Source organism: Colobus angolensis, unplaced genomic scaffold (genome assembly GCF_000951035.1).
Source record: "Colobus angolensis palliatus isolate OR3802 unplaced genomic scaffold, Cang.pa_1.0 Scaffold493, whole genome shotgun sequence".
NCBI classification, from domain to species: Eukaryota; Metazoa; Chordata; class Mammalia; order Primates; family Cercopithecidae; genus Colobus; species Colobus angolensis.
In genome coordinates, this window is record NW_012118410.1 from 1,504,188 (window position 1) to 1,531,425 (window position 27,238).

The window sequence follows — 27,238 nt, forward strand, 5'->3', positions numbered from 1 at the left end:
TTTTTTTTGAGATGGAGTCTTGCTCTGTCACTCAGGCTGGAGTGCAGTGGCGTGTTCTCAGCTCACTGCAACCTCTGCCTCCCAGATTCAAATGATTCTCGTGCCTCAGCCTCCCAAGTAACAGGGCTTACAAGTGCCTGCCACCATCCTGGCTAATTTGTGTATTTTAGTAGAGATGGGGTTTCACCATGTTGGCCAGGCTGATCTCGAACTCCTGACCTCAAGTCATCTGCCCACTTTAGCCTCTCAAAGCGCTGAGATTATAGGCATGAGCCACCACACCCAGTCAGAAATGTTTATATCTTTTGATTAAATTTCTAGAAATTTAACTTACAGAAATACAACTTAGGAAAATTATCCAAAATGTAAAAAAAGAAAGTTAGAATGAAAAATTTTTATTATATCACTGCAACATTTTTAAAAATTGTCAATAACCAAAAACAGCCTAAATAGAAAGAATGAAATGCCTAAATTATAGCTTATCTGAATGCAAAATGTTAAGCAGCCATTAAGAATAAAAGAATTTAACGACAAAGAGAAATGTATCAATGTATAAAACATTTTTAATACAGCAATATATAAAATAATATTAATACACAATTTGAAACTACATAGAGAAAGATGAAAATATACCAAAAATTTAACAATGACTTATAATATTTAGATGAGCAAATTCTGAATTCTCTTCAGCTTTCTAATGCTTCTGTGCATTTTCAAGTGCATGCAATAGCAAATTAAGCACGTATTATTTTTATCATCAGAAAAAATTATAAAAGACTGCATGGGAAAATATAAGAGAAAATATATATATTGACACTAACTGTGTAAGGGTGATTGATTAAAGATTGTTGTCTTGTTTTTTCTAGTTTCCACATCCTGGGATGTAGTTAAGTTAAATTTACAGTTACAAAATCCATAATTTTTATGAAATGATCTACCTCATGACCTCTTTTCTAATAAGACATGACACTAGTAGTAACATTTTACATTTATGCTAAGTATTTGCAGTTTGCAAAGTATTTCACTTGTATTATTATTGTAAAGTAGTTCATTTGTGTTATTTCATTCAATTCATGCAGAGTTCTGTGTGAGGTGAATATTGTTGTCATGTTACCAAAACTGAGGTTCGAGGTTAAGTGAGGTCATGCAAGTCATGCAGCTGATACATAACTGAACTGGACTGGACCCAGTGGTAGTGCTTCAAAATGCTACACCCTATCAGTTTCTATGGAATCTTTCTAATGAGTCTCATCGGGAATGAAAAAGCAGTATGCCATTGCAAACATGATACAAATCTTTCAAGCAGCTAAGACATTTACTGGAACAGAGTGACACTGATTTACTTTACACCTCTTTCCACTGTCCTACAATGATTAATTTTTTAGAAGTTACGCTTTGATGTTTCAGTTAGTGCTTTTCTAACACAGCTCCAATCCCTCGATATATTCAACTAATTAAGCAGTGATGTGTACTTTACATGAAATACTTTTAAATTAGCCACAGTGATTCCTAAACTACTCAGTCTGGGCTCAGGACCTTTAATATCCAAACTGGCAATCTAGTGCCCATAAACTCTTTATTTACATAGTGACATCTGGGATTAAGTTCAATAATGGTTTCTATGGAAACTAATGGCAATATCAAACCTTTCCAAACCACTAGAAGTGACCCAATTAGAAGAGGTAAAAATGAGTGACAGAAACAGTAGCTATCAATACAATGGAAAGGTTAATTCTACTTCCTCACACTAATTTTCATAAATGTCTCTGCATATTCGTTAGAAGATTATGGAATTCATTTGATATTCAAGGATCTCAAATGGATAAGAATAATATATGAAGTGAAAGTTTATTGTTTTTCAATAACACTGAAGCCAATTTCACAGAAATACAGAGATTAAAACTGAAGAACAAGGTAGGTATACATGAATGTATACATTATAGATAATATAGATAAATACTGCTAAAGATAAAATTATAAGAATTTTGCTGCAGAAAAGATAAGTAAGTTTTAAGAATTAATTCCAAATTGAAAAGTTAAATAAACCTCCTATCTTCCTTAGACCTAAAAAAAGAGAGAAATATTTGCTGAACTTGATTCCAGAATAAAATGCAAATATAAACATGTTTCATAAAGATTTTAATCACATAAGAAGCTCTTAAACATAGCTTTGAGATTCAAGCACAGCATAAGAATAAAACAAGATTTGTAAATTGTTATTTCTTGCTGTAAGTACTAACCCAGTTTAAGCTTTAACCTTGACATTTTATGTACTGTCCCAATTGAAAACCCAAAATATTAGTGTAACTTGTTGCAGAGTTTTAGCTTGTTTTGAGAGCTCAGGTAACAAAATATCTTCCTAGAAATCCTTATGTAAATGATCTAAGCATGTATAATAAGTAGTATCCTGAATTTTACTAATAAAACACAATGACAAAATGACATCTATAGTTGGACCACCATCAGATATCTCAAACTTAATTTATCCAAAATCAGCCTCTTGGACTTTCCCTAATCTTTTTTTCCTGAAGTCTTCCTCTGTCTCAGTAAATGGTGACACCATCTTTCCAATTGCTCAGATTACAGTTATTCTTGACAATTCTGTCAGCAAATCTCAACTTTCACTTAACATGTCTTCAGCATCAAATCACTTCTCTTCACCCTGCTTGCCGCTGCCTTGCCCGATTCACCACCCTCCCTTGCTTATTCAGTAGGCTCCTCACTGCTCTTCTCCTTGGACCTTTCAGCAAAACTCCCTACCCTGAATGAAAATGTAAATTAACTGATCAGTTAGTTAACAAGAATTGACTGAGTTCCCAGAGATCAGTGTTGTATAGGGTTCTATGAAGAAAGTAAGATTGCTTTGACTACAGTTGAAGATGGCAAACATTTCTTAGGAAACAATTAGAAAGCAATGAGAGATAACATATTGCCAAATGCTAAGTCTAAAAGTAGGCACTATGGTTCTAGGGGGTGTGGGTTCTCTCTTTTTTTTTTTTTTTGCTGCCATTAACCTTATGAGCCTAGGGAAACTGTTTCCCCTGTTCACCCTCATCACCTCTGTTTCGCAAATAAGGAGACTGTCCTGGATGATTTATTGGTTCATTAGAATCCTTATTCTTGGTGTGTCTATTATTTCAGAGAAAGGAGATGTCTGTTATTTCAGAGAAAGTAGAAATACCTAGGTGGCAGAAGTGGGTTACTGTTTAGCAATGTCTCCCCTTTCTCCTGCCTTTCTCGGCCTCCCTAGAAGCCAAACTGAGGAAGTTCTAAAAGATTGAAACTTCCTTATCTGAAAATAGATTCATACCAGGCAATTTCCCAATGAGCTCTGCTGAACCTTATGAAGTCAAATATACATCAATGCATTTACATATATTGGTATCTGAAAGCATTTTCTAACATCAAACTATGAATACTATTGAAAATAGAAATATTTTATGTAATTAGCCATATTCTTACCATCCCCTGTAAAAACTCATTATCCTCTATTGTTATTTATCTATTTCACGTATGTGAACTGTTTTGATTTGCCCAAAGAGATGGCAAGCCTCGCTAGGTCAAGAGTCATGGATTATATGTTTCTCTATCCATTTTTTTGCTATATACAGTGTTTTATACATGGGTGTGACATGATTCTATGCCTTTATAAATAATGTCTGCTCAGCCTACATACAGGATATACATGTCACACCACTGTTGTACAATACAAATTAGGTCATGCGTAGATTCCATCACCCATTATCATGAGTGCTCCATTATTCTATGCTATCGACCCAGTAAGAACAACTTGCTTTGAATGGCATTACAAAAGGACATAGATGATTTATCTTGGCAGCCTAGAAAATACTGAAAAAGGAAAGGGGACAGTAATGTTCCTATGCAATAATAATAATACTCATAAAAGTTACAGTCTTCAGAATCTGGGTTATGCGAGTACTAGGGGTTGCAAGGATGACATCCTGTGGATTTCACCATGCCCCTAAAGGACTTGGAACAACGTGCTGCTGTTTCTTGGCATGGCATCAGTGCGCAGCGCATGGTGCTCGTCTGTCCAGCTATGAACCATTGTTCTGACTGAAAGATCAGAGTGCAGTTTCTTGGCTCCTGTGCCCACAAACACCCTTGTTGGTGGTGTGGCTTAGGGTCACATTACCTCATCTTCTCCTGACTTCTGTATCTAAACAAGCCACAGAGAAAAAAAGAGGATCTAACCAGTACTGCTGACTTATGTCTACGGCTAAGCTCTCCTAAACATGTTTGTCATAAAATCTCTTCCCTCCGGCTTAAATACTAGACACCTGACTCCTCAGTTTGCTTTTCCTTTACTTCTGTTATCTCTTATCACTTGCTCCAACAGAGACCAAAGTTGTCTTTCCAGATTTCCACGAATCCCTGGGGTAATACACACTTCCTCCTCATTCTAGCATTTTATAAACACAGATGGCAATTTTGTATTTGGAGCTCTAGCCCTGGCACCTTCTATTCTCATTCAACAAGCTGCAATAAATCTAGAAGAGATGACCAAACCTCTGAGTTGTTATTTTGTGAACACAAGTTACCTGTGCAGATTCGTTTAAAGTTGGTATTTTCCAGAAGGTGTCCTGGAAGGCGGCACTGGAACCGATGTTGCCAGAACTCAGGGAACCACGGATTCCTCGTGTTAGTGTCCAGCCTCAGTTTCAGGAAATAATCATCAAATGACCTGACCTCTGGAGACTGCAGCTTTATCGTAATTCCCCCGTTGGCTTCCACCTCATAACCTTCAATGACTTCATCTCTGTCTGCCCATCCATCACTAAAAAATGCAGGGATTGGGGTAGGGAGAGAGAAAGACAAACATCTCACAAATAGAGCTCAGGGTTATATATGAATGAAGCAATCCAGCAAAGGCTACAGTCTATTTTAAGCCAGCATTACTACCCAACAACTATTTTTTTTTTTTTTTTGGTAGAGAGTAGAAAGTTTTGAAGGCGTAATATCCTGTTTGTTTCTTTGTTTTTCACAATTATGAAAGTGGTAATGAGATGATGACAGCAATACTGACAATTAAAGTTCAATGAGTTCACTAGTCATCAGATTCTGTGCTATTCACTTTTACTGAGAGGGAAGATGTTCAGCCAAAAAGGCTATCAGCCACTCTCCAAACCAGAAGAAAATAAAATCTAGGCACCTCAGAGGCTGACCTTCAAAATAAGAGCTCAACAAGGTTTCGACATTGCAATCAAGACCACTACATGAGCTCCATTATATGGAGCAGAAAACTGATATAGCTCTGAAACATGCCAACCACATTTTATCCTCCTGGGACATCATTCAAATCTGCCTCCCATAGAAGTAGCCAGATATTTTCATTTGTTTAATGTTACTTCAAAATAGCAACATTAAACAATCTCACCTCAAATTATAAAAAGAATTATTCTTCTCACAAACTGGGAGCTCACTGACATTGTATTCAGTGAGATAGAATTTTTGAAATGTGATCACCTTCTAGAACATTCCTACCTACCAGGAGTGATGTAGCCCCAGTTTAATTCAGGTGCACATGTGAGCCAGGCCTACGATAGTATCAAAGACAAATTGCACCAGACAAAGTCAAACATCAAAAATGACTCTGTTCAAGACTATTACAAAATATGAGAGACACTGAACCCAACTCTGCTAAAATAAAAGATGGGAAAGTTTTTAAGTACTGGATGAGCTAGTGGAAAAGTACTGGAGGGCCACTGGCATGAGGTTGGCCCATGTGATTAGGCATCTGTGTTTGCTAATTGGCACATTAGATTCCTACCGTCCCACTGAAACTGGAAGGGAGGGGTTTACTACTATTCTGGATGATTACATTTAAAGGGATGGCTGTCAGGTCCTTGTCGTTCAGTAAGACATCCCTGGTTTCTAAATTAGCAAGAAACTAGACGATCTACATCTCAACAAGGCAGAGAAAGAATTTACAGTTTTGGGTTTTCCAAAGTAAATGCTCTTAGAAAAGGGACGTTAGGGGCCTGTACTCAGGAAAAATCCTGTCTAAAGTTTAGTCAAGCTAAAGAGAATATTAAGGCTGTCTTGATCAGGGGATGGATTTATTCTTCTATGCACGGAGTGGTGCCCTGAAGTTTATGGAATATAAAGATGCAGTCTCTGCCAAAGAAAGCATTTTACTGCTTGTTTGTCACAGAGAAAGGACTGGGCAAACATCGGTGCCCATATCTCACCCTGGGCTACCTGAGATCAACTGAGATAAATGTGCTCTTCACTTAGCTGAGCTAAGCAGTTTAGTTCCTCTCTAGAATCTTCCCATTGACCCACACATGAGCTGCATTTTCAACAGATCAAGGGTTGTTGAAGGTATAGATGACTTAACCTGACCCAGAACTAAAGGGACTTTGAGGTACAGTAGAGTCTAGCCAGTTACACCAGAGAATGTCTTTTTTATATGCTTCCAAATCCACTAGGATAGAGACTCTACAATTTTGTATAGATCCTTCTTTTCTCCCTTCCCTCCTTCCTTCCTTCTTTCCTTCCTTCCTTCTTTTTTTCCTTTCTTCTTTTCTTCCTTCTGTGTGTTCCTAGCAGTTACTGTGTGCCAGATGTTCTGCTATGAATTCAACTGAGAATAAGACTCATTATCCTCTGCCCCCATGGTGCTACAGCCTTGTGGGGAAAACAGACACTAAACAAGAATTGCAAACTCTATGAGGCTAAAGAAAGAGAAGTGCCTGTAATCTTAGGACTTTGGGAGGCCAAGGCAGGAGATTGCTTGAGCTCAGGAATTTGAGAACAGTCTGGGCAACATAGAAAAACCCCATCTCTACAAAATGATAATAATAATAATAAAAAATCTGGATATAGTGGTCCACACCTGTGGTCCTAGCTATTTGGGAGGTTGAGGTGGGAGGATTCTGTGAGCCTGGGAAGCTGAGACTGCAGTGAGCCATGATCTTGCCACTGGGCAACAGAGGAAGACCCTGTCTGAAAAAAAAAAAAAAAAAAAAAAAGGGCTACTAGTATCATGGGGAGAGATAGCTTGGGGGTTTAACTTAATCTAGTGTGTAGATATGGCACATGTGCATGCTTTTGTATGTGCATCCAAGCCTGTGTGTGTGAGGCAGTAGGGGATAGAGGTAATTAGAGATGGCTTCCTTAAGAAGGTGATGGCTGAGCTGAGACCCAAAAGAGGAGTCAGCTTTAGTCAGGTGAGGAGAAGGGAGGGTTTAGTATAGAAGGTTCCTGGCAGATTAACATACAAGAAAGAGCTTGGCACATTTGAGGAATTTAGAAAGAATTAGTATAGCTAGAGAATAGAAAGAAGTATGGCGTGAGATGGGGGTGGGTGCATAAATCCCAGCCTAGACACTGTTAGTCTGAAGCCCATGGGAAGTCCTCAAAGTGCTGTAAGCCTATTACTCAATCAGGTCATTCTGCTCTCCTCCCTCGTGGTAAATGACCTGCCTATTGTTCTGGTGAGTCCTCTGCTCACCATGTCTGAATATGATGGCCAGTCAAATTGATTTTAAAAAGACTAACTCATTCATTTTTTCATATGTTCAGTCTGCTCAGAAAGGCTCAAACCAGTTTAATTATTTACATTTAAATATATTTATATTTACATCTTAACTACATCTACAGCAATTTGAAGATTTGAGCTATAGTTCATGACACAAACGAGGACAAAAATAAGACCAGTTAGACTTCGAAGAAATTCTGTCTAAGTGTAAATATTTAAAAATCGAAATGACTTATAACTTGAAAAAATTAACTGCTTTTTGACATGAAGGTTAAGGTTGAAGTGTGTTTCTCCCCAAGGTTTAATAATATGTGAAATTTGTTTTGTTTACAGTCTATACAAGAAAGTCACCATCATAAAAACGTGTATGAAATGAATATGCTGTGATGTTTATGTGCATTTTTAAAGCATATTAACAGCTTAGTTTGTAAAGGCAAATGCTTTGTGTCAATTCTAGAAGGAGGGAAAAGTGTGACTTACTGCCCTTGAACCCACCAGCATTGAAGGGCTTTTTATAGCACGAAAACTTTGTGAATATGTAGAAATTTTGAGTCACATGGTTTAGTGGTCTGGAATTCTAAGTCTCCTTAACCACTGGTTGAAGACCTTCACCCTCACTATAGGTGCCTCCTCTTTCAGAAGTTAGAGTTGGTATTCAATTTAAGAGGTCATAAAATCAAGGAGAACCAGGATACAAGGAAAATATTCAAGTGGGATTACTTGGTGGATATGTTTTAAAGACTTAGTCGCTAAAGGTTTGTATGATATCTTAAATCTATCACAGGTAAGGTGTTAGAGAATGCTACCACAAAAAAACGTCACTGGAAAACATCTCTAAAGCAATTCTCTGTTTTTATGCTTTCAAAGTGTTTCATCTTTGTATGACCTGTCAAATGCATTTTCAGAATATTTTAAAGGGTTTTTGCTATTTTGTTGCACTGGGATTCTGTGTGAGGATGTCGTTTTGATGAATTTTCTCTGAAGTATACTTTAAAACAGCGAGCCAGCAGCATAGCTGATTCCTGGTAGAGGATCTTTCTTAGATGGTGGTGGCAGGGTGTAAACTAGGCTATGCTTGCCCTGAGATGACCTGCAGGTACCTGGTCACTCTCCAAGTGTCTGGAGTGAATCCTGCTGTGCTAGGTAGTGACCCAGCCTCAGACAGCACTGGACTCTCTGTGAAGCACATTCACTGCCTCTAGCAGCTTCTGCTGCTCCATCTGCTTCTCGGTTATGAGTTCTTTTTTCTAGCTGGGGTCTGGAAATAAAACTATATATTGTGAACTGTTTAACAGAAAGCTGTATGTCTTAAGTATTTCTCACTAACATACAAGAATTCTTATTTCCTATGCCCCCTCAATATTTTTATACAGCAATTCTTCATGAGGCTATTTTCCAATCAGCCTATAAAATTTCACATTTCAAACCTGAATAATTAGAAGATTTCTTCTACCTTATACATTCTAATATTAACAACAGGAAAACACTACTTCTGCTTCCACCAATTATAATTTGACAGGGGCTGTATGAATGTTACTTTTGCATTATACCAGTTAAACTAATTTAATTAGCAAAATGACAGTAAAAAACAGAAATACAATAGTATTTTTTAAATGTGCAAAAACATTTTTTAAAAGTCTATTTTCATTCAATTAAAATAATTGCAGTCTAGGTACTAAAGCAATTTTATTTGTGTTATGAGTTCAAGTAATTGTGCGTACCTGATAATAAAATTATAATTCTTTAAAATATTCCAGAGATTACAATATAATCGGGAAAAGATGGAAACTATAATCAAATGATATTTTTTAAACATATGTAAACAAACATGAAATTCTATTATTTACAATGTTAACCATATTCACAAAGGCTGAAGAAATATAGCATGTGTCATATTCATTTGATATTTATCAAATGAATAAGTTTATTAATTTATTGAGCAAGAAATGAGGTGAACACTACATTTTTTTGAGCTTACTGCTTGAGCGTTTTCAAACCATGACACAACAAGGTTGAGGTTGTGGGGAACTCAGGTACAACCCAGTGGATTTGTAGAGTTGAGAAAAAGGAGCTGGAAGTCTACCAAGCTAGGGTGGCCTAGGTTTACAGGACAAATGCTGGAGAAGAGATGCTACAGCAAAAGAGAATGGTCTGCAGTACATCTCCCACAAGTATTCAGGTGAATATTAGCCATTTATGTAATGAAATTACCTGAGGGTGAGGAAATAATCAACCAGTATGATTTGAAGGAGTAGCAACTGGAGGCCATGTATTTTTGGGAGTAGTAACTGTTTCTAACAGCTAGAGTGAAAAACTTTATATTCCAAGGAGAATTGGTTAATGTGTTAGGAAGGGTCTTGCCTCAATAGTGAAGAAAAATTGGCTTTTGACTACATACCACTCTGGTCATGCCTAACAAACCATAAAAGCAAAATATAAGAGGATCAAAATAACTTCCTCCCAGAACTAGTTCAACAACTTTTTTAATGCAAAATACTTGGTATTCAACAAGGTAAAATTCACAATGTTTGGCATCCAAGAAAAAATTACCAGGCATGTAAATCCATATGTGGATGGAAGGAGAAAGTGATATTAAGTTACAATAAAAAGAAATTATCACATGGTGATGTAGGTCAGATAGAGGAATTTTTAAATAGTCGTGTAATAGGAATGAAGAGGAATGTATTTTTGATTGGGTGGCCAGGAAAAGTATCAAGTGCTTTGATAAGCAACTTTGAAGAGAAAACACTTAATACTGAGATGTGAGCTATATGAAGGCTCGAGCCAGGTGAAGGTCAGAGGGAAGGAAGTCTTTGGGCAGCTTGTGCAAAGGTCCTAAGACAGGAACAAGCAGCTGTGACTGAACTTTGCCATGAAACTCTACGCTAAGCAGGTTTACATTAATCAGAAGACAGAGTATTTGTGTAGACACTTTTGTTTTTCAGCTATCTACTGTATATTTGATACTCTTTAAATTTGTGATGTGTTTTCATTGCTTTTGTAAAGTCTTTGTTAAGAAGTGAAGATGACATTTTCTATAAGAACATTTTGATAATCTAGATTAATGAGTCACTTCTGAGAGCAAAACTAGAGAAATCAATGAGCCCATCAGGGCTTACAGCAAGCCACAGCTCTCTTCCTCACACCTTACTCTGTAGACCCTATTTCTGTCACTATGAGCTCAGAAACACCTCACTGTTCAAACACCTCATGAAGATATGTAAAGTCCCTTCCAAAAAGGTCTTAACATTTTGTTTTGAGAGTTTTCCATATGGCTCCAAAATCATCTTGTGTTATTGCAAACTGTTGGCTACAGGACTTCACTAGGATTCAGTTAGAATGGACCCAGTTTTGAAATTGAAGTTCTGCAAGGTTTGAGTGGAATTTGAAGTTTTAGACTTTGGCTTCACTAGGTCATAAAGTGACCTCATCCCATAGGCTCAGCCTCATTACTAAAATTTCTATTACCACCTATTTTTTAGTAGTCTCTCATTCTAAAGCAGCCCTGGAGTTCAGAGTAGGGCTCTGCTTCAGACAGGGGACTGGAAGCAAGAGCTATGCACATTTCTGTAAAACACAGAGAGAAAAAAGGGGTCTTTAGTAAGGACCATAGATCGTCTGACCCTCAGTCAATTTAAAGTCATATGTGAAAAGGGCACAAAAGTATATATGGAGTCAGGGAGGGTAGGTATCATGAATAATAATGAGTAAGGGGTTCATAAAATGAATGTAGAGAATGAATGAGTTATGACTAAGTTGTGAGAATATTGAGTTATTCTTGGCAATCATGCCTGTCTGGGCAGTTTCTTGGGTTGCGGTGTCATTGCAATGGCTAAAATGAAACTCCCAGCTCAAGGGCCTCAAGCAGCAAGAATAATTCTTCAGAACCATAGAGAATGTAACTGTATGTTTTCAGTAATTCGAGGAAGAAAGGAAGAAAAGAACACAGAGTGAAATGGAAAGAGAGACTAAGAAATGAGTATCTAAAGACCATGGTAGCAGAACAGGCAGCAGTGCACAGTTAGTTTTAGATAGTTAGTTTTCCAGTGCTGCTCCCTTGTATTCTGAGATGCCAGCCAGGTTGTCAGAATCTCTTTTAGTTCTTTTTGAATACTGATATCTTTTTCTTATTTGAACAAAAGTTCAAAGCACAGCAATTTGTGGCTTTTCAAAAGCGAATCCAATGGTTTAGTAACTCATTAACAAATCCCCCTAACAGACCCAGTGCAAGTGACTATAATCTTTAATTTCTAGATCCTGCCATTTGAAAAAAAAAAATGTCCTCATCAGTTTGGGGTCAATAACTCTATGAATTGCTAATTCACCCTAAGTACCCAAAGTATCCCCTGATGTTTTCATTAAAAGCAGAATATTTTTAAAAAATTGTTTATACTTTTTGGCCGGGTGTGGTGGCTTACGCCTGAAAACTCAGCACTTTGGGAGGCCAAGGGGAGCAGATCACGAAGTCAGGAGATTGAAACCATCCTGGCTAACACGGTGAAACCCCGTCTCTACTAAAAATACAAAAAATTAGCTGGGCATCGTGGCAGACGCCTGTAGTCCCATCTACTGGGGAGGCTGAGGCAGGAGAATTGCTTGAACCTGGGAGACAGAGGTTGCAGTGAGCCAAGATAGTGCCACTGCACTCCAGCCTGGGCAACAGAGTGAGACTCCATTTAAAAAAAAAAAAATTGTTTACACTTTTCAAAATGTAGTCAACTAAGTTAATGCAGATATTCTCCTGAATACAGAAGTATATATTAAAATGAAATACAATAAAGAAACAGAAAGTAATTCCCAGGTGCTAGCAATGGTGAGAGAAATCAAAGCCAAATGATATGCATCAGGGAATGCTTATCAACATTATAGCCTGTAAGGCCCTGGAGACTGGAAATAGATTCTAACACCCGTCTGGTGCTGTGAAAGATGGCTTCAGGAACTGTAGAAGTCAGACAGCTGAAGCTGAGACCCAAGCAGAAAACTGGGATATTTGAAGTCTTGTAAAATCCAATAGAATGGGACTGGAAGTGTTGCCTGAGGAGGCTTGAAGTCAGTCCAAAGACTGTGGTAGAAAAAGTAATAAAGGAAAGTCACCATGCACATGAGTGATGTCTGAATTTACACAGCCTATATAAGAACCATAAGTCTAGATATTATCATAAAAACTCATCTAACATTATTGAAAATCCCTAGGATCCAAATGAAATGCCATCAGAAGTCAAAATTTAAAGACACTTTTAAAATCAATGGAATTCTGAATTATCATTCTGGGAGGCAGGGTAGATGGGGAAAGGGGAGATGTTAGTCAAACGGTACAAAATTCAGTTCGACAGGAAGAACAAATTCTAGCAGTGTATCATAGCGTAGTGACTATAGTTAATAATAATGTATTGTGTATTTTTAAATTGTTAAAAAAAACAGATTTTAAATGTTCTCACCACCAAGCAGTGATAAGTATGCGTAGTGATGGCTATGTCAAGTAGTCTGATTTAATCATTCCAGAGTGTATACATGTATCACATCATCACATTGTACTCCATAAAGATACAGGATTAGTATTTGTCAATTAAAAGGAGCTAAAAACAGAACTACCATTCAACCCAGCAATCCCATTACTGGGTATATACCCAGAGGAATATAAATCATTCTACCATAAAGATATATGCATGTGAATGTTCACTGAAGCACTATTCACAATAGGAAAGACACAGAATCAATCTAAATGCCCATCTATAACAGATTGGATAAAGCAAATGTGGTACATATACACCATGGAATACTATGCAGCCATAAAACAGAATGAAGTCATGTCTTTTACGGGAACATGGATGGAGCTGGAGGCCACTATCCTTAGCAAATTTATGCAGGAACAGAAAACCAAATACCGGATGTTCTCACTTATAAGTGGGAGCTAAATGATAACACATGAACACAAAGAAGGGAATGACAGGCTCTGGGGCCCCATTGATGGTGAAGGATGGGAGAAGGGAGAGGAGCAGAAAAAAGTAACAATTGGGTACTAGGAGTACCTCAGTGAGGAAATAATCTGTACAACAAACCACCATGACACGAGTTTAGCTATGTAACAAACCCGCCCATGTCCCCTCGAACCTAAAAGTTTTAAAAGAGAAAATATACCTACAAAGATAATCTTTCAATAATATACATATACATACACACACTAGAGCACTAAACTAACATCAGATTCACAAATGAGTTAAACTTTACTTTTAAAAGACAATTATTCTAAAACTAGATAAAAACCCTAGCACTATGCTTTGAGAAATTCCAAAAACATAGTGACATGGAATAGTTAAAAGAAATGGATAGGCCGGGTGAGGTGGCTCATGCCTGTAATCCTGGCACTTTGGAAGGCTGAGGTGGGCGGATCACCTGAGGTCAGAAGTTCGAGACCAGCCTGGCCAACATGATGAAATCCCGTCTCTACTAAAAATTACCAACAACAAAAAAAAATTAACCAGGTGTGGGGGTGGGCACCCGTGATCCCAGCTGCTTGGGAGACGAGGCAGGAAAATCTCTTGAACCCTGGAGGCAGAGGTTTCAGTAAGCCGAGATCATACCATTGCACACTCCAGCCTGGGTGGCAGAGTGAGACTCCGTCTCAAAGAAAAAAATAAAATAAAATAAAACAAATGGATAGATGATACCATTCTAAGAAAAACGGCCAAAACAAAATTAAATACTGTTTAAAATATCCAACTAATCCAATCATAAATGATCAATCAAATATCTAAACTCTCCAACAGAAGGCAGGAAAGTAGGGGAGAACACTGGAAAGGTAAGACAAATAGCAAGCGCAAGATAAGCTGATGGCACTAATTCCACATATATCAGTGATTACACGTAAATTCGCCAGGTTAAAACAGAAACAGAGATTTTCTATTAAATTAAAAAGCAAAACATCGATAGTTATATCTTGTTTTTAACACGTTTTTCTAAAATATGAATGTACTGAATAATTAAAAGTAAAAAATAGTAAGAGATTAACCAAACAAGTATTATCCAACACAAAGTAGAGGATGTTATAGTAATGTAAGATACAACTTATTTTCAGGCATAAATCTTTATCAGGAATAAAGAAAGTCAGTGTCTCTGAAGATAAAATAATTTGAAATTTGTACAGTAAGTAACACAGCAAGATAGAAAGTAAATTGATAAAAAGAAACCTGTCTCCTCTATGTGAATCTCTCTGTTTGTAGTCTAACTTACTACTCTGTTATTAATAGAAGAAGCTGGCAAAATTTGTTAGAGATTTAGAATATTTTAACACAATTTACATGCTTGATGCTTGGTCTAATGAACATATATAGGATCTCCTTAACAGAGGAGAACGTGTTTCAGTGGCATACATGGAAATTTTTTAATTAATTTAGTTAATAATGTAAGTCTCAACATATTTTAAAAATTAACATATAGCCCACATCTCTGAGCATCATAAATTAGAATCCTTTTTGAAAAAAACCAACAAGTCTACCTCCAAGTACTTGGAAACTAAAAACTTTAAACTTTTAAGGAAATTGAAGTTAAAGAAGTCATAAATGATTTCCAGCTTCATCCATGTCCCTACAAAGGACAGTAACTCATCCTTTTTCATGGCTGCATAGTATTCCATGGTGTATATATACCACATTTTTTTAGTCCAGTCTATGATTGATGGACATTTGGGTTGGTTCCAACTCTTTGCTATTGTGAATAGTGCTGCAATAATCATTCTCAGCAAACTATTGCAAGGACAAAAAACCAAACACCGCATGTTCTCACTCACAGGTGGGAATTGAACAGTGAGAACACTTGGACACAGGAAGGGGAACGTCACACACTGGGGCCTGTCATGGGGTTGGGGGCTGGGGGAGGGATAGCATTAAGAGATATACCTAATGTAAATGATGCAGCACACCCACATGGCACATGTATACATATGTAACAAACCTGCATGTTGTGCACATGTACCCTAGAACTTAAAGTATAACAAAAAAGTAAAAAGAGAAGTCATAAATGAAACTTAAAACATATTATTTGAATATAAAGAAAAATATCAGATATTGAAATTCATAGGAAGTAGCTTAAAGAGTTCTTAGGAGGAAATTTATTCCCAGAAATGCTTATATTAAAAAAAAAGAGAGAAAAGCTGAAAATAAATGAGCTTATTTTCAACTTAAGAAAATAGAAAAGAACACAGAATAAACATAAATTAAAGGAAAAACTAATAAAATTGGGGGAAAGATGCAATAAAAATGATAAACCAACCTAAAAGTTGGTTCTTAGAAAACATTAATAAAATATTCAGTCCTCTGAGATTATTGTCATGGACGAAAAAGAGAGAAGGCACAAATAAACAATATTTAGGATAAAATTAAAATATAATGTAACTTCAGATACAGGATGAATTTTTTAAAAATTATTTAAAATACTATGAAAAAGTTGATGCCAGTAAATTTTAACTCTAAGCCGATAAAATTTAATCCTAACCCTTTTCTTAGAAATGCTTAATTAGTAAGCCTGACTTAAAAAGAAATATAAGATCTGAACAATCGTATATTTAAGAATGAAATCAGTAGTTTAAAATGTACTCACTAAAATAATACTAGATTTACCAGATGGTTTAACAAGTGTTCATAGAACAGATAATTGTTATCTTATATAAACTCCACCAGAGATTTAAAAAATGAATATTCCCTAATTGAGGATATTATAACTTTCCAGTTAAGGATATTATAACAATACTAAAACCAGTCAAAGACTGAAAGATTTCTGAAACTATATGCCAATATCACTCACGATATTGTTGCAAGAAATATACAAAATCAAATTAAGGAAGATATTAAAAGAGACTATATTACAATCATATTTAATTAAGTAATGCAATAATTTTTTTGTTTTTCGCATTTATACCTGGTTGGCTTTATTAGAGAACTAGCAAAAGTCAGTCCTGTAGAGACGTCAGCTCAGGCTGATGTTTACAGTTCACCTGCATCAAGCATCTCCTCTCCATTGTTTTTTTAAAAAGTATTCAATTATTTTTAAAGCACGGTGAAATTTACATAACATCAACCATTTTAAAGTGAAAAATTCAGTATCATTCAGAACATCCAAAATGTTTTCCAATCATCACTTCTATCTAATTCCAAAATATTTTCATTACCCCAAAATACAACCCCATACCCGGTAAGCAGTTACTTCCTACTTCTCCCTGTCCCCAGTCCCTGGCAATCAAGTCAGTTTTTTATCTCTATAGATTTACCTATTCAGGATATTTCATATGCAAATGTAATCACACAATAGGTGAACTTTTGCATCCAGCTTCTTTGATTTAGCATGATGTTTTACAGATTTATCCATTTTGTGGTGTATACCACTGCTTCATTTCATTGTATGGATGTAGAGTATTACATCGTATCCATATACTATGATTTGTTTATCCATTGTCTGCTGATGAGCTTTTGGGTTGTTTCCATCTTTTGGCTATTATGAATAATGCTTTTTTAAACATATGTATACATTTATTTGTTTGACTATCTGTTTTCAGATCTTTTGGTTATATATCCAGGAATGAAATTGCTGGGTCATATGGTAATTCTATGTTTAGCTTTTTGTGGAACTACCAAACTGTTTTCCATAGCAGCTGCACTATTCTATATTCCCACCAGCAACGTACAAGGGTTTCATTTTTGTACAAATTCATTAATTATCGTTATCTACCTTTTCTGAATTCTAGCCACACTACTGGATATGAAATAGTATCTCATTGTGATTTTTGATTACCATTTCCGTAATGATTAATGATGTGACTATTTTCCTATGATTGTTGGTCACTGGTACGTTTTCTTTGATAAATGTCTATTCATGGCCTTCATCTATTTTTAATTGCATTTTGTTAAGTTGTAAGATTTATATATTCTTGATACTAGGCCCTTAACAGATATATAATATGCAAATATTTCTTCCGCTATGTATGTTGTCTTTTCACTTTCTTCATAGTGTTTTTTGATGTACAAAAGTTTTAAATTTTGAAGTCCAATTAATCTATTTTTTCTTTCATTGATAATGCATTTGATGTCATAGCTAAGAATTAAATTCCAAAGTCATAAAGATTTACCCCTATGTTTACTTTTAAAATGTTGTTGTTTCATCTCTTATATTTAGGTCATTGTTTTACTGAATTAATTTTTGTATATAGTGTGAGGGAAGGGTCCAGCATTATCATTTTATATACAGATATACAGTCTTCCCAGAAATATTTGTTGAGACTATTTTTCCCATGGAATGATCTTGGCTTCTTCACTGAAAATAACTTGGGTTTATTTCTGGATTCTCAATTCTATTGCACTTGACTATATATTAATATCTATCCTTATGTTGGTGCCACATTGTTTTGATTACTATGGCTTTGTAGTAAGTTTTGAAGTATTAAAATGTAAGTAATTAAACTTTCTTCTTCTGTTTCAATATTGTTTTGGTTTTTGGGGACTCCTTGCAGTTACATATGAATTTGAGAATCCATGTTGCCATTTTTCCAAAAACAGTTGTCGGAATTTGATAAGAGATTGCATTGAAATTTACAGATTTGTTTAGATAGTTTTATCATATTAGTAACATCAAATCTTCTAATCCACAAATATTGAATATTAAGTTTTCCAATCCACGCATATCTTTCCATTTATTTGTGTCTTATTTAATTTTTTCAGCAATTTTTTGTTGTTTCCTGTGAAAAAGTCTTTCACTTCTTCATGGTTATGTTTAAGGAGCATTTGTGGTAGCAACTGGAAGATAATATAAGGGGACTTTGTGGGTGCTAGAGATATTCAATTTCCTTATCCTGGTAATGATTACATGGGTGTTTTCAGTTTGTGAAAACTCACTACGCTATGCATATTTTGTGTAGTCTTCTGTATGAATGTTATACTTGAAAATCAAATGTATTTAAAAGTCAAACATAAAATCAACTCTTGGAATAATAATAAAAATTTTCCTAAATATCAGAAGATCTAGACGTGCATGCCTACGTACACACATGCACACTACAGAAGCAAAGAGATAAAACGCCTCATGGAAGGCTTTACAAAGTATGAAATAAACAAACAATAATATGGCAGAAACTTAACTAAATATATCTGTCATTCAAAAGAAAGCAATATTGGTTTAACTCACAGATTATAATAAAAATAATACATTAAAATGGATTTCAAAGAACCAAAACTATGTTGCATACAACAGACCCACCTAAAATAAAACTTATCAGATTGAAGAGTTGAAAATAACATGACATGCAAAAGCATACCAGGGAAAGGTAAATAAAAAGAAACCAACTAACATAATTTTAACATCAGAGAAGCAATAATTTAAGGCAAATGCCTATTTTAAATTTGTCTGATTAGCAACCTTAATTCCATCTGAAATATTAGTACCCTTTTGTTTTGTAATATAACATAGTCACAGGTCTGGGAAATTATGATGTGGACATCTTTGGGGGGTCATTATTGTGCCTACCACAGTCTGCCCTCTGGTGCATAAAGATTTATATCAATCCCACCTGCAAAATACAGTCACTGTATCCCAACATCCCCAAAAGTCTCAACCCATAACAGCATCAACTCAAAGTCTAAAATCTCATTTACATTTCTTCAACTCAATATTCCCAAGTCTCATCACCTCAATCATGTAAAGCAGGTATGAGTGAAACATGATGTATCCTGGGGCCAAATTCCTCTCCAAGTATGCCTGTGAAATTAGAAAACAAATTATCCGTTCCTCAAAATACAATAGTCAGACAGGCATGGAATACCAGTATATAGACATTCCCATTCAAAAAGAGAGAAAATTGAAAGGGAAAATGAGTCACCAATTTCAAGCAATTTCAAAACTCAAATGGCCAGACAATATTGGGTTTCAAAGCCTGGGAATAATTCCCTGTGGTTACAGGCTCTGCCCTCTGGTCACGAGACTTGGCTCTCTGAGTCATGCTTCGTTTTTATGAATGGTAGCACATGTTTCCAACTGAGTAGTTTATCAGTCTATTTCCTGCCTGTATAATTTTGTGAGTCTGACAGTTATGCTTCATTTCATAGTCTCTGTCCCTTTCAGTCAGAGCTGTCAGTTTTTTACATTGTTAAAAAATTCTCAAGAACCTTGTGTACGTCAAGAAAATGTTTCCCATTAAACAAAAGTTGCATCCACGGATCTTTCCTAGATAATCTGATCTCTATTTTTAGTTTCTCTAGAGATGGCTAAGGAGATCCATAAAGTGCACTAATATGTTCAAAGAGCCCCTTGTATGACTGAATACACTTACCTTTTGGTCGTTTCAATCAGGTAACAAAAGGTTGTCCAGTCACACCCTTGACATTCCCTACAGATCATATTTTCCTGACAGTTATTCTCCTAATTTTAGCATATTTGTAATCTGGACAGGCTGAGAATTTCCCAAATCCATTATTTTTGCCTAACGTCTCTTTCATTTCCTTCTTTTCACATTTCGCTACAAGTGCATCATGTATCACTTGACAGTGGGGATACATTCTGGAAAATGCATCCTTAGGTGATTTTATCATTGTGTGAACATCATAGAATACATTTACATTTACCTAGACGGTACAGTTTACTACATTCTTACACTGTATGGTATGGCCTATTGCTACCAGCATATAAATCTGTACAGCTTGTGACTGTATTGAATATTGTAGGCAATTGTAATACAATGCTAGGATAACTAAACATAGAAGACATACAGTACAAATAATGTGTAAAACTAAATGGTATCCCTGTTCAGGGCACTTACTATGAATGGAGCCTGTGGGATTAAAGGTTGCTCTGGGTGACACAGTGAGTGAGTGGTGAGTGAATGTGAAGGCCTAGGACATTACTGTACACTGCCATAGACTTTATAAACACTGGGAACTTAGGTTACATTAATGTATTTAATTTTTTCTTCCATAATAAATTAACCTTAGCTTACTGTAACTTTTTACTTTATTAACTTTTTAATTTTAAAAATTGTTTTGACTCTTTTATAATAACAGCTTAAAACACAAACACATTGTGTGGCTATATAAAATTTTTTATATCTTTATCCTATAGACTTTTTTCTATTTACATCACTTTTTGAAGTTTTTAATCATTTTTGTTAAAAAATGAAGACACAAACACATGATCCTAGGCCTACACAGCGCCAAGATCCTCCATATCACTGTCTTCCACCTCCAATTTTATCCCTCTGGAAGGTCTTCAGAGGCATTAACACACATGGAACTGTCATTTCCTATAACAAAGCCTTCTTCTGAAATAACTCTTGAAGGACCTGCCTGAGGCTATTTTACACTTAACCTTTTCTTTCTTTTTTTTTTTTTTAATATGTAGGAGTATACTTCAAAATAACCATTCATATAGCATAGTAAATATGTAAACAAATAACAGTCATTTATCATCAATATCAAGTATTATGCACTGTACACAACCATAAGTGTTACACTTTTATACAATTGACAGTGCAACAGGTTTGTTTATCGTGGCATCACCGCAAATATGTGAGCAGTGCATTGTCCTGGGACATTATGGCCGCTATGACGTCACTAGGTCATGGGAATTTTTCACCTCTATTATAATCTTATGGGGCCACTGTAGTATACATGGTCTATTATCGACTAAAACATTGTTCTGGCCCCACGCGATGGCTCACACCTGTATTCTCAGCACTTGGTGGCCACGGCAGGTGGATTACTTGATGTCAGGAGTTGGAGACTACCCCGGCCGATATGGCAAAACACTGTCTCTACTAAAAATACAGAAATTAGCTGGGCGTGGTGGCTGACACCTGTAATCCCAGCTACTCAGGAGGCTGAGGCAGGAGAATTGCTTGAACCCAGAAGGCGGAGGTTGCAGTGAGCCGAGACCGCGCCTTTGCACTCCAGTCTGGGCAACAAGAGTGAAACTTCATCTCAAAACCAAACCTAAACAAAATAAAACAACCCCCTGAAAAAACCAAAAACAAAACCAAAAACCATTGTTCTATGGTTCATGACTGCATAAGTAACCAAAAAAAAACTAAGTTGCACTTCTAACGCTTTGCTTGGAAGTCACCTTAGCTAAATATCCAAGTTCATAGTTTACAGGTTTTGCTTTCCACAATTTAGCTAAACTCTCTGCCACTGTATAATAAGGATCCCCTCTCCTCTACTTTCCAGTAGCATGGTCCTCATTTCCATTTGCACCCTCTCCAGCATTGCCTTTAACATCCTTGTTTCTACCTGCTATCTGCTCACGATGACTTGGGTATTCTCTACCAGGCTCCTCACACCCTCCAAAGTTCTCCTTAACAGCCATATTTCCACTAACAGTCTGCTCAAGACAATCTAAGCTATTTCTATCATGTTCCTTAAAATTCTTCTAGCCTCTGCTCATTGACCAAGTCCCAAGATCATTTCACATTTCTATGTACGTGCTGCATCAGCAACCCACTTCCAGGCAGCCAAATCTGTGTTAGTTTCCTACTACTGCTATAACAAATTACTGCAATCTTGATGTATTAAAACAACACAGACTGATGATCTTACAGTTCTGGAGGTCAGAAATCCAAATGCATTTCACTGAGTTAAGACTAAGATATCAACAGACTGTCTTCCTTTTGAGAATGTTAGGAGGGAATCTCCTCCCCATCATTTCCCGATTCTACTGGCTGTCTGCATTCATGCTTAAATGATTAAATGCAGTAAGAAAAAGGAAAGTAAAAGGTCCCAGAGAAGGACTTATCTAGAACCCTGACCTCTTATATAAGGTGAAAAGTTATCAGTAGAACAAGACAGGAAGTTTGCCCTGGACTGATTTCATCACAACTCCAAGCCAAAATTATGGGACGAGTCTCTAAACCCTACTTATTACAGAAAACTCCTCTTTCCATTAAGAATAAACTCTATCTTGGCCAGTGGCCAATGACTTCATAATCAAAATTGAAGCAATACTTTCTAGATTATTTGAGCAATAATCTGCCACAAAAACTCTGAAGCTGTATTCCTTGTTCTCCCTGAGTCAAAAGATTGGATTGCCTGTCCACACTAATCAAAAATAAAGAATAATTGTTCATCTTGCCATCTCGTTTAATGTTTATACACTGCTAAAACATTTTATTTTCATTACATTTTCCCCTAGAGGGGATACTATGCCTGCCATTTAACAGGATTTTTATTCGAGGTTGTTTACTATTTAACAAAAATCTATACAAGAGGCTGTCAGTTTTTAGATATTTTTCAGATGTGGTTCTTTTGTAACTTGTGGAGGTCATCAGTGTCAGTTGAGCCAGGTTTTTAAAAGCAGATTTTCAAGTTCCTTGCAGCAAAAACTTGTTAACAACTATGCTTTCCAATTATTCACTTATTTCCTTATATCTAAACATGAAGTCCTTTCAGTTGCCACATTTGTAATTTAACTGAAAGTGTACTTTGCCACTGACACATGGCAAAATCTAAATAACTCATTCTTGCAAAGATTCCTGTGATTCATTTAAGAACTTGCAGTTACTGTATTAATAAAACACAAGTACTTGATTTAGTTTGTAGAGATAATCCTGACATTTCAGCAGTCTATCTGAATCTAATCTAATCTAATCTAATCAATTAACTTTCTGATAAAATAAGCAAGTAGATATGGTTTTTTTAAACGTGAAACTCTTTAAAAATAAAATATCATTTCATAAATTAAAAAATACCTCCTCATTTAGCTCCTTTCCATTTTGCACTTTTATATGTATTGAGTTTTCTTAGAATAGACAGCTTTGGCAATTTGGAGGAAATTTAAAATAGTTATATATTTAGGTGTCGTAATGACTTCTATAAATAGCTAGGATTTATAAACTTTTTAGTGCTTAAAGTACTTTAAGTTGAATATTTTTAAAAGAGGTGTTGATGAATTTAATGTTGATTCAGTTGTGGTAGCAGGACAGATATAGATGTAACTGTTTTTAATTACAAAGACAGTATAACTTAGTTCGAATGTTCTAAAGGTGTGGGAAGCCCAACATTTGGATAGAAGCTAAGTTTCAACTCCATGCAAAAAGTAACTTCCTATAGGCTAGAACTCATTAAATATAGATTTCATTCAACATATGTTTAAAAATATGAAATATGCATATCCAATTTTCCAGGTGTGTTAAGAGCTATTAAGCTATGAGCTATTGAGCACAATAGACACAGTTCCTGCTCTCAAATTCTAGCAGAGGAGCAAGCATAAAATAAATAAACAGCAGCAGAAGCCTAATAAAAATGTCTAACTATATACCTATGTGCTAGGCACTATTCTAAGTGATTTACATGTACTGTATCACTTAACTCTTACAACAACCTGAAGTATGAATGAAAATAGAATATAGTGCAATCAATGGAGGTCACCATGCGGAAACACTATGCAAAGAGATAAGGATAGCATAGCTTTCAGGGTCAAAGATTATAGTTCTCCCTGAGCACAATATGAATCTAATGAAAGATTGAGAAGAAAGGAAGATATCTAATTCATGTTAATAAATAAAAAATCTTCTGTAAGGAAAACAGAAGAACAGTGTGTAGAAGCAAAACCAGATAAATTAGTTGGAAGCCAGTGAATCAGTCTAGACCAGAGATTATGGTGCCTGGCACTCTGAGGCAGTAGACACACAGAGAAGTGAAGCTCTGTTTGGAGTTACACTCAGCATAACTTGGCGATTGAGTAGATGTGAAAAATGAAGAGGAAAGGGTGAGAGTGATTATTTCTGACTCGAGCAACAGGTGGATAGCAGTGACGTTAAAAGAGAGGGAGAAAATCAAGAAAGGGGAAGTCAAGAGTTTGGCCTGAAATGTGTTCAGTTTGAGACAGTCAATAAGTGTATCAGCTGTGAGGTTGAGTATACTCCAGAAATGGTACATTCCTCCATCAGAGGAAATTCAAAAATCCAACAGAAATTTGTCTAGATGACATGAAAGTCTCCTCCATTTTTAAAATTCTAAGATTGTACGAAAGAAGGAAAGAAGAGTGATCTGAAGGGAATGCCATGAACTATTAAACTTGCTCTCATTGGGTGAGGTGCTTGGAACTAGAGTTTGTGCATTTATATTTCATTTGATTTCAAGGACTTATCCATCACTAGCTTAAAAGCAGATTGGCTGAAGCTAAAATTTCCAATATATTCTGTTTTAGTTCATTCTCACACTCCTATAAAGATACTACCTGAGACTGGGTAATTTATAAACAAAAGAGGTTTATAACCTCACAGTTCCACATGGCTGGGGAGGCCTCAGAAAATTTACCATCATGGTGGAAGGTGAAGAAGAAGCAATGCATGTCTTACATGACAGCAAGAGAGAAAGAGAGAGAGCACATGGGGGAAACTGCCACTTTTAAAACCATCATATGTCATTGGAACCATGTCACTATCACAAGAACAGCATGGGGGAAATTGTCCCCATGATTCAATCACCTCCCACCAGGTCCCTCCCTAGACACATGGGGATTACAATACCAGGCGAGATTTGGGTGGGGACATAGAGCCAAGCCATATAATATACACAGATTAAAATTCGTAGAAGTGAATCTTAAAAGCTTCTCTTTGCTTTACTTATGTAAGGAAGCATTCGTTATAATTTTAGAATCCAGCACAAAGAACATTCAGTTAGTTCTCTTTAATATATATGTATGTAGATTACAAAACAACTGTACCTATGCCATAAAGTAAGATAATGGCTTTGGATGATAATTTCCTTTCTTTTTTAAAGATAACTTCAAGGTTGCCACTGCCCATCTTTGTTAGTAAACTGGCGTCTTCATATTATTACTAATGGTAATAACATTGTTAAGCCAGCATTCCTGGATCAGCTACAAAGAGGGGGTTAGATGTGTGACTACCAGTCTTCTCATATATTTCCCACATGCTTTTCAGAGCTAGCACCCCTGGGTTTTCATCCCCTGTGTGCTGATCTTTGATGTTCTGCTCCCTGCTCTATTCCACAGATAGAGGCCCAAGCCCATTTCCACAAGATTCAGGCAAATAGACAGACACAGAACATCTGCACTTACCAAACCTTGAATTGCCGAAACTGCAGTATTTGAAATCAATTTGGAAGTACTTATAATTTTTAAAGGAAATAGTATTGAGAAGCCAACTGTTTCTGTATTATCTATCATACATGAGTAGTAAGCCAGAGACACTTCACTTCTGCATTGTGGTTAAGCATGTGGATCCTGGAAGCCTATAAAGGTGGAATCTCAGCTATGTCACTGTCTAGTTCTGTGACCGTGGGCAAATTACTTAAGTGGTCTGCTCCTTAATTTCCTGATCTGTAAAATGAGAATAATATATTTATCACATATTTTTCAGAGTCTAACATCAATGATGAGCTCCTGGAACTATACCTGGCATGGCAAGTGTTTAATAAATATGAGGTATTATCATTTTCTTCCACTCCTTTTCTAAGGGTACATGGGTTAACATAGGAGATAAACACCACAGGCCAATCCAAAGTTATTTTATAATATGAAACATTGGCTTTAATTTGCAAGGTGAATATGACTAACGACAGCAAAACTTCCTTCGTTTCTTGCATAAGTATGCCCATAAAACCCTGCTTCTTGTGCCTTGCTAACTCACAGGACCACCTGATGTTTTCCTAAATAAATTCCACATATCCAACAGCACAAAAACAAAGCACATGCATTTGACATTCTTAACTCAGGGCTTCAGTAGGGGTTTGGGGCTTGTATCTAGCTGATTTTTCATTCTTTAATTATAACAAACCACCACAAAAACTGGCAGTTTAAAACTGCAATTATGTATGCTCATTCACACATCTGCAGATGGCAGGGGTTCAGCTGATTTAGGCTGAATTCTGCTTGGATGCTCTGCTTCAAGCTGGACTTGCTATGCATTGGGCTCAGGTCTGGTCCTTATATATTCCTCGGGGACATGGCCTGGGGCTGAGGGAGCAGCATCTACTTCAGGGAAGCTCTATATGTGATGATGGCAGAAGCACAAGAGACAAGACCAACTATGCCAAATATGACACCTCTCTTCTTGTAGGGGGTTTGCTAGTGTTTCACTGGCCTTGGCAAGTAATATGGCTGAGCCCCAAATCAAGGGACAGGGATTATGCAATATTTCTGGAATGAGGGTGTTAAATGTTATTTCTTATCAGTTATCTAGTCTATTAGAACAGATTATGCTGCTGGTGATGCTCTAAGTCACTACTATGTATACATACTTAGGTTTGAAATGATTCATACCAACACCTGACCTTTTACATCTTTTTTATTCCATTCATTTTAGTTCTAGTTTGCTGACCATCTGTAGAAATAAATTAATATTGTTCTTATTAAGTGAGAATGTTATTTTTTACGCATCATGAACTCTGGCCTAGAATAGCATTTGACTCAATAAATATTTTCTGAATTAATAATTGAGAGTAATTTTTTGTACTAACTTTCCAACCTTTTTTTGGTGGGGTGTGGAGGGCTGGAAGAAAATTCTGTAATTTTCTAATGCCTTCCTTCCTTCATTTTTTTTTTCATTCAACAAATATTTTTTGAGTGGCTGCTATGAGCCAGGGGTGTTCTAGGTTATACGGATGTGTAGAAGTGATACAAACAGGTTCCTACCATCTGGTCAGACATACAATAAACAGTGACACAAATAAATAAGTTAGCTGTGGAAAATAGTAAGTGGGGTTAAAAAGTAAAATATTAGAGAAATTAAACCGTAAAGGT

General features: G+C 36.2%; 1 protein-coding gene across 2 annotated transcripts in view; it reads right to left on the reverse strand.

Moving 5' to 3' along the window:
* GRM1 (glutamate receptor, metabotropic 1) overlaps nt 1-27,238 on the reverse strand; it is a 485,478-nt gene that overhangs the window by 133,328 nt on the left and 324,912 nt on the right. For both annotated transcript variants that reach the window (XM_011959442.1, XM_011959443.1), the window contains exon 4: nt 4,563-4,798. In XM_011959442.1, coding sequence (XP_011814832.1) covers nt 4,563-4,798 — 236 coding nt within the window. The remainder of the gene's footprint in view (nt 1-4,562; nt 4,799-27,238) is intronic.